The sequence below is a fragment of the Bombina bombina genome, unplaced genomic scaffold (genome assembly GCF_027579735.1).
Source record: "Bombina bombina isolate aBomBom1 unplaced genomic scaffold, aBomBom1.pri scaffold_513, whole genome shotgun sequence".
In the NCBI taxonomy this organism is placed as follows: Eukaryota; Metazoa; Chordata; class Amphibia; order Anura; family Bombinatoridae; genus Bombina; species Bombina bombina.
The window spans coordinates 1-17,781 of record NW_026512977.1 but is presented as its reverse complement, the minus strand read 5'-3'; the positions used below and the strand labels follow the sequence as shown (position 1 = coordinate 17,781).

Below are 17,781 nucleotides of genomic sequence, written 5' to 3'. Positions count from 1 at the left end.
AACAGCTCTGGCCGTACACCCCAGAAATCCGGGGGGGAGGCGCCGCCTGTAAGTTTGCCACGACTACAGGCCTCAGGTGTCCTTTTCCGACTCTGGGTCATTAATACACCAATCTGGTATATATGATGTTAATATTCTCTTATATTCATGAATCCAGTCGTGTGGGCTCTTGTTGCTGTGTAAATCAAGCAATAACTGGTGGGTTATAAGCTCTTCTCCCGGAGCACTAGAAAAATGCGACTGCTCAGAGTCACTTCTTGGACACGCCCCCAGAAAAATATTATTTTTATGTCCCTTTTTAGAATTTTTTACCTTTTTTACTGCTATTTTTTGCCATGACTTACTTAGATTCTTATTTTTTTTAAAAATACTAGGACTAAGATAAGATCCTGGGCAGAATTTCCAACCCTGACTCTGCTTATTGCAAATCACAGGCAATTAAAAACCAGGCTCCCAAAAATATCTGTAGCTGCGGCAGACAACCAGTGATTATTAGTGACAGCTACTGATTTCAATGAGAATTGCAAACTGGATTTTTCCTTTGCATCTCAGTCTTGTCACTTTTGTTATGTGGTCCCTATCTGATTTTCAATCACAGCTTTTGACCCGGAGTAATGCGTTTCTACCAGTCGCGTGTTTAACTGATAAGCAGAACTGTAAAAGTAATTCATTTACTAATGGTAAGCAAGCCTCAACACATTAAATATGTACCTTGATATGCTCTTAAAAAATACTTTCTAGTATAATGGTGCAGACCCAAAATTACTATATTTTTTTGAAATTTACAAAAGATAGACACTATAGATATGAGAGTCTTAGTGTTAAAGAAAGGAGCTCAGCACTCTTTCCAAATATCAATCAAATGTATTAATTATATTATTAAATATTATTGAATTAGCTGAAAAATTCATCCCTGTCGTCATAGCAGGTATACACACATCTTGTCACCTAGAAAAGTGTGTTATTGAAAAACAGTATCAACACAATACCAAAAAATAAAATACAAGTAGAAACAGCTCTGATGGGAGACTACACATGCAACACCCTGCAGAGCCAAACCCTATGCTAGATAGGTCTTGTCTGGCAGGTTAAACGTGGGGATCTATGCATGTGTGATAATTCACAGTGATGGTAGTAACGTTACTATTTGCATGGCATATATAGTAGTAGAGTTTCATCTCTTATGCTTTGCAGTTCCAAACTTATTTATTAGTAGGCAAAAAACAGCACCTGTATCCGTGCTAATCAAAGCAAAGCAAGCATGCATCAGTAAGTGAGCATTTAGGCAATAAGGTATCCTGAAGTTAGCCAAAACAAGCTAGGTAGTAGCATAGCAGAATCCTGGCAAACATACGTATTAGCAATGTCCCACATCAACTTGTTTAAAGCAGTCAGTGTAATGCATAGGAAATATGCTGTTAGCAACGTAATATATCTCGGATCGTCTGCCGACAATTCAAGACAGGGTCCACATCTAGATCTCCGTTATTACTAAAGTGATACCTCTCCTTGTGACTGAATGTCAATTTGCCTTTTACGACACAAATCCTGTATTATTGCTTGCTCTGGTGGTATTCATCGATTGCCTGAAATGTTCACATAAAAACAAGTAATTCACTCCTAAATCCTATATTTAAAGAGACATGAGACCCAAATAAATCCTTTCATGATTCAGATAGAACATACAATCTTAACAACTTTCCAATCTATTTCTATAAAATTTGTTATATTCCTCTGTTACCATTTGAAGAAGGAGCAGCAATACAGTACTGATAGCTAACTAACACACCAGGTAAGCCAATGACAACACGCATATATGTGCTACACCAATCCACAGCTAGCCATCAATCAGCAAGTGCTACCCAGGTGCTGAACCAAAAATAGGCTGCCTCTTAAGCTTACATTCTTGCTTTTTCAAATAAAGATACCAAGGGAACGAAGAAAATTGATAATAGAAATAAATAGAAAGTTGCTTTAAATCGCATGCTCTATCTGAATCAGGAAAGTTTAATTTTGACTAGACTATCCCTTAACAATGTCTAGCTTAATTGTGATACCTTAGATAACAATGGCTTGCTATAGAAAAAGGCGGCTGATTTTTTTGTCTTTTTTAGTACATTGATTAAAACCTTTTCTATTGTTTAGGGAAATTGCTATATATGTGTCAGTTAAAGAACCTTAAAGGGACAGAAAAGTGATATGCATCAAAAATGAACTACTATATTGCAAAAGATCTTCATACATAATAAATGTTTTTAAAGTATTTAAAATTGTATTTTTTAAGCAAAATTTGCATTGTTTTTCTATCCATGGACACCCCCCCCTCCCTCCCAATTTAAAATAATTTTTTTAAGTGTTGTATCCTCATCTCCAATATTGTGGCATATAAGGGACTTATATACAAATGAGCTCCTAAATTTACCAACCAATTACTGTGCAGTAATCTACAAAGACAAGAAGAAACAGAAGCGCCACATGGCCCAATATTGTCTGGTCCAGAAGATAGATATGTGTGAATATACAGTATAAACTCACATTTGAGAAAGCACTTCAAGTAGTGCTATAGCAGCAGTCTGGGATTTCTGTTAGTCACCCAGGAGACCAAATTCCGGTATAGATGTGTGAGTCTAGATAAACAACATAAAAGGACAAAGGTGCCTATATGGCCTAGTATTGTCTTGACAAATGTGAGTCAGTAAGTTGATGAATAAGGTACTCACATTTGTTGTAGCATCTCCTTTGATGCTATAGAGGCAGATGGGATCAATATAGTCACCCACCAGACTTAATCAAGGGCCTGCTGGATACCAGGAAATCCAGGAACCTCCAGTAATTCAGAGAGAGGCACAATGCTAGGGGTTCCTCTCAGCGAAAGAATATGTAGCAGCAAAGAGATAATAGCAAGTGTCCCAATATAAAGAGTTTTTTAAAATGATAAAAACAAAGCTATGCGTTTCTCAGCTCAAGGCTGTTTCATCAGGCTTCACCTTACTGTGCAGTAAGTTGGGCGTTCAGGGATCTGCATTCTATGGACTTCACTTGCAGCTTTTCTTTGAAGAAAAGTGGCAATATAAATGCAGAAAGTATATTGCCAAGTGTTTTCCCTACATGTAATTAAATAGTTTATGTGAATTGAATTTTGACTTATTTTGACTTGGTTATGTGCTTTCCCAAACATAGGTGCATGATGCTTACATTGAACTGGCAGATCTACTCTTAAACACAGACCCACTTGCTGCTGTTGACATTTACTGTCAGTATCCACAAAACTCAGCCAAAGAACAATCATTTGAGGATGCCTTCATCCCTGGAGAGATAGTGCGTCTTCTGATAAAATGTGAAAAATATGATGACCCTCGTTTACCTATCAATATGATTTCATATGGAAAAGTCATGGGAATAGGTAAGAGTGAAGACTGCCAATTATTTTATTAAAAAATACTTATTTAAAATGTTACTATGAGATACATGAACCAAAATGTTCAACTTTATTAACAATGCGTTAAATAACAATCAGCTAGATTACGAGTTTTGAGAGATATAGGGAAATTAATGACTGCCACAAAAGCGGCGGTATTTAACCTCCCTATAGCGCTGCTATTACAAGTTTACAAAAGCAGGCTTGCGCGGGCGATATGTGGCATTGAGCTCCATGCTTCATCCAAATACAAGCACTGCTTTGACGTGCTCGCACACGATTTCCCCATAGACATCAATAGAGAGAGCCGGCTAAAAAAAAGCCTAATACCTGCAATTCGCAGGAACAAAAGCTCCGTAACGCAGCCCCATTGATGTCATTGGGGAAAGAAAAAGTTACGTTTAAACATAACGCCCTAACATATAAACCATGTATAAACACCCCTAATCTGCTGCCCCTAACATCGCTGCCACCTACATAAAACTATTAACCCCTAATTTGCCGCTCCCGATATCGCTGCCACCTACATACAGTTATTAATCCCTAATCTGCTGCCCTTAACATCGCCGCCACCTACATTACAGTTATTAGATATGTGCATGGCGAAAAAATTCGGTTCGGTTTGGATCGATTCGGATTTTTTTGAATTTAGTTTCGGATCGATTTGAATTCGGAAAAATCAATTCGGTTCAGATTCGTTTTGGTTTCATTCGGATTCAAATAAATTCGTCTGGATTCGGTTTGGTTTGGAAATTCAGAATTTCGGTAAGTGTTAGATGGGATTAGACTAGTATTATGTACTGTATATTAGGTGTAACCCATAGCAGAGTGATATAACCTAATATACTGTACAATACTAGTGTAATCCATGGCCATCAGAATCTACCGAATAAATCCAAACTAATTTGGATTTATTCGTAGATTCGGACACTATTTTAATTCGGAAATTCGGATCGATCCGAATCCCGAATTTTACGAATTCGGCCGAATTTCCGAATCGATCTGAAACGAATCGCACATGTCTAACAGTTATTAACCCCTAATCTGCCATCCCCCATGTCGCCACCACTATACTAAAGTTATTAACCCCTAAACCTCTGGCCTCCAACATCACTAACACTAAATAAATATATTAACCCTAAACCGAACATTAACCCTAATGTAACCCTAACCCTAACGTAACCCTAAGTCTAACGCTTAGCCTAACACCCCCTAACTTAAATATAATTAAAATCAATCTAAATAAAACTTACAATCATTACCTAAATAATACCTATTTAAAACAAAATACCTGTAAATAAAACCTAAGCTAGCTACAATATAATTAATAGTTATAATATTGTAGCTATCTTAGGTTTTATTTTTATTTCACAGGTAAGTTTGTATTTATTTTAACTAGGTAGACTAGTTAGTAAATAGTTATTAACTATTTACTAACTACCTAGCTAAAATAAATACAAACTTACCTGTAAAATAAAACCCAACCTGCCTTACACTAAAAACTAACATTACAATAAAATGAATTAAATTAAATTAATCAAATACAATTATCTAAATTACAAAAAAAATAAACACTAAATTACACATAATATAAAACAAAATTATCAAAAATAAAAATGAATTACTCCTAATCTAATAGCCCTATCAAAATAAAAAGCCCCCCAAAATAAATAAAAAATCCTAGCCTACACTAAACTGCCAATGCCCCAAGGAAAAAGCTCTTTTACCTGTAAAAAAAATACAAACAACCCCCCAAAAGTAAAACCCACCACCCACACAACCAAAACCCCCAAATAAAAACCTTTCTAAATAAACCTAAGCTAACCATTGCCCTTAAAAGGGCATTTGGATGGGCATGGCCCTTAAAAGGGCATTTAGCTCTTTTACTGCCCAAACCCTAAGCTAAAAAAAAACCCACCCAATAAACCCTTAAAAAAAAAACTAACACTAACCCCCGATGATCCACTTACAGTTTTCGAAGACCAGACATCCATCCTCATCCAGGCGGCAGAAGTCTTCATCCAAGCGGGCAGAAGTCCTCATCGAAGCCGGCAGAAGTCTTCATCCAAGCGGGCCAAAGTCCTCATCGAAGCCGGCAGAAGTCTTCATCCAAGCGGCAGAAGTCTTCATCCAGACGGCATCTTCTATCTTCATTCATCCGGCACGGAGCGGCTCCATCTTCAAGATATCCAGCGCGGAGCATCCTCTTCTTCCGATGGTCAATGTAGAATGAAGTTTCCCTTTAATGCACGTCATTCAAGATGGTGTCCCTCACATTCCGATTGGTTGATAGAATTCTGATCCAATCAGCCAATAGAATGCAAGCTCAATCCTATAAGCTGATTGGATCAGCCAATAGGATGAAAGCTCAATCCTATTGGCTGATTGCAACAGCCAATAGGATTTTTCCCCCTTTAATTCCTATTGGCTGATAGAATTCTATCAGCCAGTCGCAATTTAAGGGATGCCATCTTGGATGACGTACCTTAAAGGGAAACTTCATTCTACGTTGACCATCGGAAGAAGAGGATGCTCCGCATCGGATGTCATGAAGATGAACCCGCTCCTCGCCGAAAGGATGAAGATAGAAAATGACATCTGGATGAAGACTTCTGCCTGCTTAGATGAAGACTTCTGCCGGCTTTGATGAGGACTTCGGCCAGCTTGGATGAAGACTTCTACCGGCTTCGATGAGGACTTCTGCCGGCTTCGATGAGGACTTCTGTCGCTTGGATGAGGATGGATGTCCAGTCTTCGAAAACTGTAAGTGGTTCGTTGGGGGTTTTATTTTTAGATTAGGGTTTGGGCAATGTAAAAGAGCTAAATGCCATTTCAGGGCAATGGTTAGCTTAGGTTTATTTAGATAGGTTTTTATTTGGGGGGTTTGGGTGATGGGTTTTACTGTTGGGGTGGTTTGTATTTTTTTTTTACAGGTAAAAGAGCTGATTTCTTTGGGGCAATGCCCTGCAAAAGGCCCTTTTAAGGGCTATTGGCAGTTTAGTGTAGGCTAGGGTTTTTTTTATTGGGGGGGGCATTTTTTTAAATTTGATAGGGCTATTAGATTAGGAGTTATTCGTTTTTATTTTTGATAATTTTGTTTTTTATTTTGTGCAATTTAGTGTTTATTTTTTTTTGGAATTTAGATAATTGTATTTGATTAATTTAATTTATTTTATTGTAATGTTAGGTTTTAGTGTGAAGCAGGTTAGGTTTTATTTTACAGGTAAATTAGTATTTATTTTAACTAGGTAGCTAGTAAATAGTTAATAACTATTTAATAACTAGTCTACCTAGTTAAATTAAACACAAACTTACTTGTGAAATAAAAATAAAACCTAAGATAGCTACAATATTATAACTATTAGTTATTTTGTAGCTAGCTTAGGTTTTATTATATAGGTAAGTATGTATTTAGTTTTAAATAGGAATTATTTAGGTAATAATTGTAAGTTTTATTTTGATTTATTTTAATTATATTTAAGTTAGGGGTGTTAGGGTTACGTTAGGGTTAGGGTTACGTTAGGGTTCGGTTTAGGGGTTAATATATTTATGTAGTGATGTGGGAGGCCAGAGGTTTAGGGATTAATAGTTTAATTTAGTATATTTTGTTGTGGGGGGCTTGCGGTTTAGTGGTTAATAGGTTTATTATAGTGGCGGTGTGGGTGGACAGCAGATTAGGGGGTTAATAATATTTAAATAGTGTTTGCGATGCGGAAGGGCGGCGGTTCAGGGGTTAATAATTTTATTATAGTGGCGACGATGTCGGGAAGCGGCGGGATAGGGGTTAATACATTTTTGAGGTGGCGGCGATGTCCAGAGCGGAAAATTAGTGGTTAATACATTTATTTTAGTGTTTGCTATGCGGGAGGGCCTCGATTTAGGGGTTAATAGGTAGTTTATAGGTGTAAGTGTACTTTGTGACATTTTAGTTATCAGTTTTATGCTACAGCTTTGTAGCATAAAACTCATAACTACTGACTTTAGATGGCAGTGCGGATCTTGTCATTTTAGAGTTTACCGCTCACTTTTTGACCTCACCGCAAAACTTGTAATAGCAGCGCTATGGGAGTCCCATTGAAAAAGGACTTTTCTTAAAGTGCGGGTACTGACGTTGCGTGACGGTCAAAAAGGTGTGTGGTACACCTATTCTGACAAGACTTGTAATAGGGGCATTAGTGAAAAAGTATCGTTATGAAGTATAACAATGCTTTTTCACTCATAACGCAAAACTCGTAATCTAGCTGAATGTTTCCAGCCACCATTTAACCCTTAGACATGATTAAGGGCAGGTGGTGGTTTGACATTTTATCATCTTCTTTGGACCCTGATAGGCAAATAAAGGTCCTTTAATATAAATTTGATGGCTGGATTAATCTTTGTGTAGCTGTATATGAGGGTTTGACAAACCTTTTCAGTGTCTGGCAACTTATATTTAGGTTGGTGCTTTTTCCAAATTGATTAAAAGTTTAGTCTCTTCTGTTTATGCAATTTAAAAAAATAAATATGCTTGGTTAAGAGATTAAAACATCAGGAACAAGGTAGGAGGGTTTGCTCTCATGAACACGTCTTTCTACTCTTCTAATCAGTTAATGGGACAGTCTACTTGATTTTTCTATTGCTTAAAAAGAAAGATAACACATTTACTACCCATTCCTCAGCTTTGCACTACCATCATTGTTTTATTGATACACTTTATAACCTCTAAACTTCTAAATATCTGCCTGTTTCTAAGCCCCTGCAGGCCACCTCTTAGTGAACTTTATTAGCTTTTTACAGCCAGACAGTGCTAGTTCATGTATGCCATATAGATAACTTTGTGGTCAATTCCATAGAGTTATGCAGGAACCAACACTAATTGGCTAAAATGCAAGTTTGTAAAAAGCATTGAGATAAGGGGGGAGCCTGCAGAGGCTTAGATACAAGGTAATCACAGAGGTAAAAAGTGTATCAACGTAAGTGTTGGCTATGCAAAACTGGGGAATAGGTAATAAGTGGTTATCTATCTTCTTAAACAATAACAATTTTCAAGTAGACTGTCCCTTTAAGTGGTTTACAGATCAATATATATTTTCATATCAATTATATTTCCAGCATCTCCTTAATTATTAATACCACCTTTATAAAAAATTACATTAAACACACCTTGCTTATTTGAGTACAAATTTGAATTTCCCCACACTCCCTAGGAGGACAAAAAGCAAATTCTGTAATCTGCTTGTTCATAAGCCCTTGCAAGCCACCTGTTATTTCAGTGCATTTATTAGCTTTTCACAGTCAGGCAGCACTAGTTCATGTGTGCTCACCCCTGTGGAATCATGCAAGAGCCAGCACTAATTGGCTAAAATGCAAGTTTGCAAAAAGAACTGAGATATGGGGACAGTCTGCAGATGCTTGGATACAAGGTAATCACAGAGGTAAAAAGTGTATTAATATAACAGTATTGGTTATGCAAAACTGGGGACTGGGTAATAAAGGAATTATCTTATGTTTAAACAATAAAACATTTTCAAGTAGACTGTCCCTTTAATGTGATGGTAAACTTTACATGTTTTAAAATCAGGTCCAGCATCAAAGCAATATTTTACAGGGACTTTAATTTATTGATCACTTCTAATGAATATGTGCTGTAACTTATTTTTTAATCTAGCCCTGCCATTCTAATACCCAGCACTCTGTCCGCCCACTTCAAAACAATTTTGAACTGTTCTCCAATCGGTGTTCTAGCCGTACAGTACTTTTGTTGTAGCTAGAGCACCAATTGGAGAACAGTTCAAACCGTTAACTCACCCAAAAAAATCCTTTTGATGTGGGCAGCCAGAGTGCGGGGTATTAGAATGGAATGGCTAGATTAAAAAGTAATTTACAGAGCATCTTCGTTAGAAGTGATCAATTAAAGTCTGTCTAAAATATCGTTTAGATTCCGGACCTGATTTTAAAACAAAGTTTACCATCACTTTAATCAGACGGGGATAATAAGACTGGTGTTAGTCTTGGGACTGGAGTAGGCTAGTTTTATATGATTTTAAATTTTAACTACAGGCTGAACTCAGCTGCAATAAAAATATGGAAGAAGATACATTTAAAGGAACGGTGTACTGTAACATTTTCTCCCCTTTAATGTGTTCCCAATTATTCATTTTCCTGCTGGGGTGTATTAAATTGCTTATAAATAGCTCCTTTAGCTTTATTTTGACATTTCAAATAGCCAATGTTGCTTGTTGTATTCCCACCTATCCAGAAAAGTTATACATAAGAACAGGCTATGGAAAAGCTATGTAAATATAGCTAGCAGAATAAATAACACTCCCGGGGTGGGGGTAGTTGAGAATAAGAGATAAGTAATAAAATGTTCATTTTTAAATTGTTCTCTCTAAGTATTGGACATTGTATGTCATTCGAAACACATTACAGGGAAATCAATTTCACAGTACACTGTCCCATTAAAAACTGGTGGCTACCAGTGTCTTCCCTATAAAGTAGCGGTGTCCTCTAAATCTCATATATCCCAAGTTAGCATCAATGATTTGCCTCAATATATATGATTTGGTATTAATAGAATAGATACTAATGTCACCCCTGTACACGGAGAGGGTGATCACACATCTCTTTTATATACAAGAGCTTATTTCCACCTCTCAGAGTCCCATGATATAGACATGGGGCCAGATTACAGGTGGAGCATTCTTTAACGCCCCTACTAGAGCATTATCTGCACTAGAAGTACGCTTTTTGCACTTGTCGGGTTGCTCTCGTATTATAAGTTGAAAGTAAACTGTTTCTGCTCTTGTGCTAACCTGACGAGCACAAAAAAGTCGAAATTAGGATATCTTGTGCGCGTTCTCTTGGCGATGCTGCCTTTAACCAGTAATGTCAGTTCTTTGGAATATTTGCCCTGGGTTTCTCGACAGACCCCTTTTGAATATTTTGCCACATCATGGCTCTTTCTATCATCTGGGTAGACTCTACTGAGCTCTGGTTAGCTGAGTGCACACTACTTGTTGTCAATCATGTTCATCGCACTGATTCTTCCTTCCACTGCTCACTAGGGCCGTTGGCTACACAGGCGATGATACCTTTTGCTAAATGACATGCTCCAACGAATTAGAATGTAATATTTCGACTATAATGGCCCAGTATTTGGAGTCATATTTATGCTGAATGCCATACCATAAACACCTGGGAGCCCTACTGTGCCCTCAAAGTAAGCAGCCCCCAGCACTTGCTTCTCTAGGCATATTCCTCGTGTGACTATAAAAATCTTAATTTATAAAAAGCCAGTCAATAATCAGGACATTACACAGGTATTCCGGCAGCCATTCTTTTCTCATCTTTAACATTTCTGTAGCAGAGGAAATATCTGTTGTCCTGTTTGATTCTAATACTTTGCCATTTCATAGAGTGATCTTTGGATGCCCAGCTATAATTTACCAGTTGTCCAGTATATGACGACTTATTAGTTCTCTTGGCCAGCTCCTCATACATCTTTGTGATTCTCACATTGTGCCATATTCTTCCTCAGTATGGTTTTTTTTTCCCCTTCAGTAGAATCACTGCAACAGAAGTTTATTCTGGACTTTCCATTGCAAAGATTTTTCCTGCTTGCCAATCTGTCACATTAAATGCCTGTTCCTCTTCTGTCCTGTAGAATGCCAGATAACTTCCCAATTCTAAACCCAATGTGTTGTTGTTATGTATAACTCAGTCATGAAAATTATCCTAAGACTGTAGGTTTATAGCTTCAGCAACGATGGATATAAAACTATATCCTTATATTTATAGCTGGACATCCAAATACCACTCTATGAAATGGCAAAGTATTAACAGAAGCTTACAAACTCACCATAATCTACTTACTCTGAAAGAACTACTAGTTTATTAATACACTTCCAGAGTTTTACAAGAATTGTATGTCTTGATGTTAACTATTTACTGTATATCTACAAATATTTCTAGAGCCTAAACTCCTCCCCAGCTAAAGGCCTAGTAAGATGTGCTGCATTAATTAGCAACCCCTCAGTGTAAACTATGAATTGATTGTTTATTATTCTCCTGAATTCCAAAGATAGCAGAGTTTTGCTTGGGAAACATTGTGCTTCTTTTCCAACTTTATCTAGGGGAAAAACAGTGCATCGAGGACTTATCTGTTGCAATAACATGCCCTAGTTACCCAAGTTTGTAATTTATTACAATTCTAGTTGAATACTCTGCTTTATAAATTGAACTGCTTGACCAATTTTGCTACTGAAATTTAACAATATTCTAAATTTATTTTGAATTGGTTGCTGTGTGTAAAAATGGACACTAGGTGGCAGTACAGGACAAATTTACAGCATTGTTGCTAGAATATTTTTATGATAGCTTTTGTTACAACATGACGTGACACGATCTTTATTTTATACATGCCATACAAAACCAAGACCATATTACAATTACTAGCACACTGAGTTTTAAATAAATATTTGACGAGTGTAAACTAGAGTTCACTGGCCCCAGAGCAATGATTGTGGCAGTGCTAGCCATTTCAATAGCACCCTTTCTAGCCGTTTGCTTTCAACAGAGACTGAGCCAGCAGCCACATAGGATCAAGAGGAGCTTCTTCTCTGTGGCACAGTCTTCCCCACTGGTTAGTCCATGCTGCCTTCCTGTACAAAATATTAGTGGCAGGATTTTCTGTCCGACAACACTTCCCTGCCACCATATTTGTAAAGTCAAAATGATACAATAGTCAAGTACACTCTGATCCCTGTTTTGCAGGGAAGGGGCCAGCCATGATGCAGGTGGAGCCACCTTCATATTTAAGACTATCACATCAGTCTCCTTGTGACTCTGTTTTCCACAACATGACTAAATATTTCCATCTTTCACTTTAAAAGACATTTACATGCTGATACCATGTAAAATGTAAAGCCTGGTTTGGACTGTTTCTGCATTAGGATTCTGAATCTGTTTAAGCAATCTGGTTGAACTGTATTCCATTCATGACCTTTGACCTGGCTGATCACTCCATCATATAGTTGTACCAGCACATGCCACATGCACACAATAATTTTCAATGCCTAACAAACAAATCCAGGTGTGCAAGACCCTCATTTAAAATTGTGACTGTCAGAAAAAATGCTCAGTAAAATTCATTGATCTACTGTATTTGTACTTTCATCTTGTAATGATCCTGTTTAGATTAGGTACAGGTAAAGATACAGGTTTTAGACACCTACCCTCAGTATAAAGTGAGGTACCTGTATTACTGTTCTATAAGCTTCAAACATTTGTATATCATGATACCCAAGAAGTGTTCTCATTCGAGAAAGGTGAGGATCGTATTGGGATTAATTGCAGGGCAGCAGAGTAAAGGAATGTTTTAAGTCACACAACCAACATACCACATTGGAACCTATGTAAGCTGTGGTTATATGTAAAGGGAGGTGCTCAAGTATAAATAAAGTAGCAAAAAACTGAAGAGCATTAAAGAAAAAGAAAAAAAGACTAATATGAGGGTTAAATGGGCAGGATACTATCTTTATGAACATGTACTATTCATTTATTCTAGGTTGTCTAGAAAAATATATCACTATCCTAGAAGAAAAATTCAAAACAAGCATCCTCAAGAGCGTTTATGCAGGAATCCACAGCAAGTCAGTAGATGATGAAGACCTCCAGAATTTCTTTCGTTTTAAGTGTTGGATTTAAGAACAATTTTTAATAAAGTGCATGCGCTTTACTTATTTGCATACATAGCAATCTGTTGACAATATTTGCGTAAAATTGTGTACAATAAATACCCGTTTACACATTAAGTTGTGCAAATGATTATTAAACTGAGCTACATGCTCAAGGTTTGGCTACATATCTGTGCTTGAGTTGTGTTAAGTTATTACAACGAATTAACAAAATATATATTATTTCATTTATACAGTGGTATTATGCTTTCTTCATGTGTTTTAGACAATTTGTTGGTTTCATAAGACTACTTTTTTCTATGACTAACACAGTAGATTTTGATTCATATATTGACAGATAAACAAATAGGATAGGAAAGGAATCATAGGCAAGTGTATATACAGTGCCCTCCACCAATATTGGCACCCTTGGTAAATGTAAGCAAAGAAGGTTTTGTTTAACCTTTTGATATTTTGTTAAAACAAAAAATACACAAATACTCTGCTCTGATGGATATCAAACAATTGCAAATGCAACACAGGGGTTTATCCTAAAAAAAGCATCTGTTAAAAATATGTGGAACAATTAATGTCATGGCAAGGGATCTGAGACCATTCCTCCATACAGAATCTCTCCAGATACTTCAAATTTCAAAAGGTCAAAGCTGGTGGGGTTCATGTCAGGGGATTTTGATAAGTATCCTGCTGGAAGATCCAACCACAGCCCATTTTAAGCTTTGATAGTGGCAGTCAGGTGTTCATTTAATATGTTTATATATGATAGAATCCATGATGGCATGTATTCTAACAAAATGTCCAGTTCCTCTGGCAGAAAAACAGACACAAAACATTAAAGAGCCACCACCATATTTAACCGTGGACATGAGATACTTTTCCATATGGCTACCTCTCTGTGCGTCAAACCGACCTCTGGTGTTTATTTCCAAAAAGCTCTATTTTGGTTTCATCTAACCATAGAACCTGATCCCATTTCAAGTACCAGTAGTGCCTGGGAAACTGAAGATGCTTGTTTTTGGATTAGTGTTGAGGCTTTTTTCTTGAAACCCTTCCAATCAACTTGTGGTGATGTTGGATTGTAGTTTGAGACTTTGACCCCAAAATACAACTAACTTCTGCAATTCTCCAGCTGTGATCCTTGGAGATATTTTGGACACTCAACCCATCCTCTTCACAGTGCATTGAGACAATATAGACACATGTCCTCTTCCAGGTTGATTCATAACATTTCCAGTTGACTAGAACTTCTTAATAATTGCTCTGATGGTGGAAAAGGTTTTGCTATTTTCTTAGAGTCAATTCCCATTTTGTGACGCTCAACAACCTTTTGCCGCACATCACAGCTATGTTCCTTGGTCTCACCCATTGTGATGAATGACTAAGGAAATGTTGCCTATGTGTTACCACATATTTATACCCCTGTGAAACAGGCAGTCATGGTTGAACAACACCCAGGTGTACTAAAATATAAATGGTTATATACTTCAAATATATTTTTCTCATATGAATTCATAGGGGTGCCAATAATTGTGCCACACATTTAAAAGTTTTTTGTTTTTTTTCGTTTTTTCTATAAAACCTGTGTTGTGTTTGCAATTGTTTGATATCTATGAGAGCAGAGTATTTGTGTATTTTTTAACAAAAGATTAAAAGGTTAAACAAGAAACATTCACAGCCTTCTTTGCTCATATTTACCAAGGGTGCCAATATTAGTGGAGGGCACTGTATATGCTAGCTGCCCGCTCCAATAATAATGTCAGGCAAAAACAACATGAGGACTTGTAATATACGGTATCTAGAGAGAGAATGTTGCAGCTGGAATAAAACCTCAACAAAAACTCTATGATAGTGTTGAGCACGATTTTAAGCAGAAGATGATTTTGCAGAGGACATCTCCAATCTATGGCACTGGTTATTGTGGCAAGTGTCTAAGGATACAATAACATTCATCAGGAGGTTGACATGATTTTGCACCCCCTGGCAGCAATGTCAAAAGTCGCCTCAATATATCAATTGAAACATTATGGCCCAGCAATATTCTGGCAAGTTTTATTCTAAATATAACAGTTTTCCTTTATAATAATTACCATTAAAAATACTCTCAAAAATGAGAAGCAATAAAAAGTGGTTTAAATTCACATAGGTGCATTATCATTTGTGGGCAAGTGAATATATGCTCCAAACTCAAACACTTCTCATATGCCTAGCACTTTATATACAAAATAATTACATGAATTAGTATAATACAAAGTGGGATTTTATTTATAGAGTATACAATATATTAAAATATGGCATTTTTCTTGATGTTCACAAAAAGATTCCCCATTATCTTAGTTCTGTTAAATCATTTAAAGTCAGATATTTTCTGGTCACTGCAACAGTGAAACAGAACCTTTTATAAAAAGTAAACCTGGCTCCATGTTATTGAGGACATGAGCTCTTCTTTAGAACAGGTGTATCAAAGTTTATTCAACTTGGTGACTATCAGTACTCGCACAGTCTGGTCAAATGATGTGGAAACACATAGTCCCTTCTTGTCTGGGCTCCAGTCTAAGCTAGAAATAGGCTGTGTTGACAGAGTCACATTCTGTAGAAGACTCACTGATCCAGCAACTCCCATATCAACACCATCTGAGTCTTTTTTTGATCGTTGAGCAGGATATTCACTAGGAAAGAAAGCATGAGTAAGGTCAAGGGAAAGGGGAAAAAAAAAAAAAAAGGAAATCATGCATTTTCTTTGTTTCTAATTCTTCATTAGGACATAAGTAGTCAACATTTTCTGTTTATCTAACTAAGACATTTAAGAAAACTATATTTTTTGGGTGGTGGGGGACAAATTATGGTCCTTAACCAATTCTTTTGTCTCAAGTCTGCTGAGGCCTGTCCTTCTTCAGAGTTTTAGGAGTTGATCTTTGCAGCCAGTGAGCATTAGTAGCAAGAATGATAGATACATCAGTATTGATATCAATTTAAAAAGCTTTCACTTATTTTAAGACAAAAATATTTTCAATGTGCCTTGTATACAATATCCTTTTAAAGCATTTTTTTTCTAGCCATTATGTGCCTTTTAGTGATGCATTTACTTACTATTTCCAAAGATGGATATTTCCACCACCACCGTCGTCATGAAGACATCTCTGTTCTGGGGCAAATGTCGTACTTGCCATATTGTAGATTTATGAGCCTAGTTTGCCAAGATTAACCAAAAAAATAAATAAGTTAGCAATACAAATTAACTAAAGAAAAACAAATGTAAACACTGCTTCTATAGAGAAATTAATAAAGTACACTTATGCTCTCCAATAAAATAAAGGATGAACTAAATTAAACATTTTTTTAAAAAAATTAAGAGGTGGGAAAAACAACCAGTGCTTTAATTTGTGGTCTTGCATCAAGCTTAAATATCTATCTGATCCAGTGTTCTACTGTGTGCCATGAATTTAGATCACCTTTTCTGAGACAGATGCAAATCCTTTTGTAGGATGCTGGGTCCTCATGTCAAAAACATGAAATTTGCCTTCCAGTGAAGTGGCAACCAATTTATTCATAATGATGTCCTTTCTGTCAAACTCCAAACTGCACACCTGCCAAAGAAATGCAGAAATTAGTGGGTTCAATATGGTTACTGCTCCACTCAAAGCAGCATCACACTAGTGTAATTATAATAAATAGCTTATGCATTGGAAACTATTTGCTACATTGTATCAGACTTGCACACAAAAACAGAATTTATGTTTACCTGATAAATTACTTTCTCCAACGGTGTCCGGTCCACGGCGTCATCCTTACTTGGGGGATATTCTCTTCCCCAACAGGAAATGGCAAAGAGCCCAGCAAAGCTGGTCACATGATCCCTCCTAGGCTCCGCCGTCCCCAGTCATTCGACCGACGTAAAGGAGGAATATTTGCATAGGAGAAACCATATGATACCGTGGTGACTGTAGTTAAAGAAAATAAATTATCAGACCTGATTAAAAAACCAGGCGGGGCCGTGGACCCGGACACACCACACGTTGGAGAAAGTAATTTATCAGGTAAACATAAATTCTGTTTTTCTCCAACATAGGTGTGTCCGGTCCACGGCGTCATCCTTACTTGTGGAACCAATACCAAAGCTTTAGGACACGGATGAAGGGAGGGAGCAAATCAGGTCACCTAGATAAGGCACCACGGCTTGCAAACCTTTCTCCAAAAATAGCCTCAGAAGAAGCAAAAGTATCAAACTTGTAAAATTTAGTAAAAGTGTGCAGTGAAGACCAAGTCGCTGCCTTACATATCTGATCAACAGAAGCCTCGTTCTTGAAGGCCCATGTGGAAGCCACAGCCCTAGTGGAATGAGCTGTGATTCTTTCAGGAGGCTGCCGTCCGGCAGTCTCATAAGCCAATCTGATGATGCTTTTTAATCCAAAAAGAGAGAGAGGTAAAGTTTTTTTTGACCTCTCCTTTTACCAGAATAAACAACAAACAAGGAAGAGTTTTGTCTAAAATCCTTAGTACATCTAAATAGAATTTTAGAGCACGAACAACATCCAAATTGTGCAAAACAAACGTTCCTTCTTTGAAACTGGATTCGGACACAAAGAAGGCAAGACTACTCCTGTTTAATGTTTTTTTAGAAACAACTTTCGGAAGAAAACCAGGTTTAGTACAAAAACCACCTTATCTGCATGAACACCAGATAAGAGGAGA

The 17,781-nt window shown here is 37.0% G+C and overlaps 1 protein-coding gene and 1 pseudogene across 1 annotated transcript in view; one reads left to right on the top strand and one right to left on the bottom strand.

The window, feature by feature from the left end:
* Positions 1–13,105, top strand: part of LOC128644651 (uncharacterized) — a 71,339-nt gene extending 58,234 nt beyond the window's left edge. The window contains exons 5-6 of the mRNA XM_053697176.1: positions 3,181–3,403; positions 12,966–13,105. Of these exons, the coding sequence (XP_053553151.1) occupies positions 3,181–3,403; positions 12,966–13,105 (363 nt within the window). The remainder of the gene's footprint in view (positions 1–3,180; positions 3,404–12,965) is intronic.
* Positions 13,106–15,331: 2,226 nt separating this feature from the next.
* Positions 15,332–16,742, bottom strand: LOC128644650 (dynein axonemal assembly factor 10-like; annotated as a pseudogene).
* Between the last annotated feature and the right edge of the window lie 1,039 nt (positions 16,743–17,781).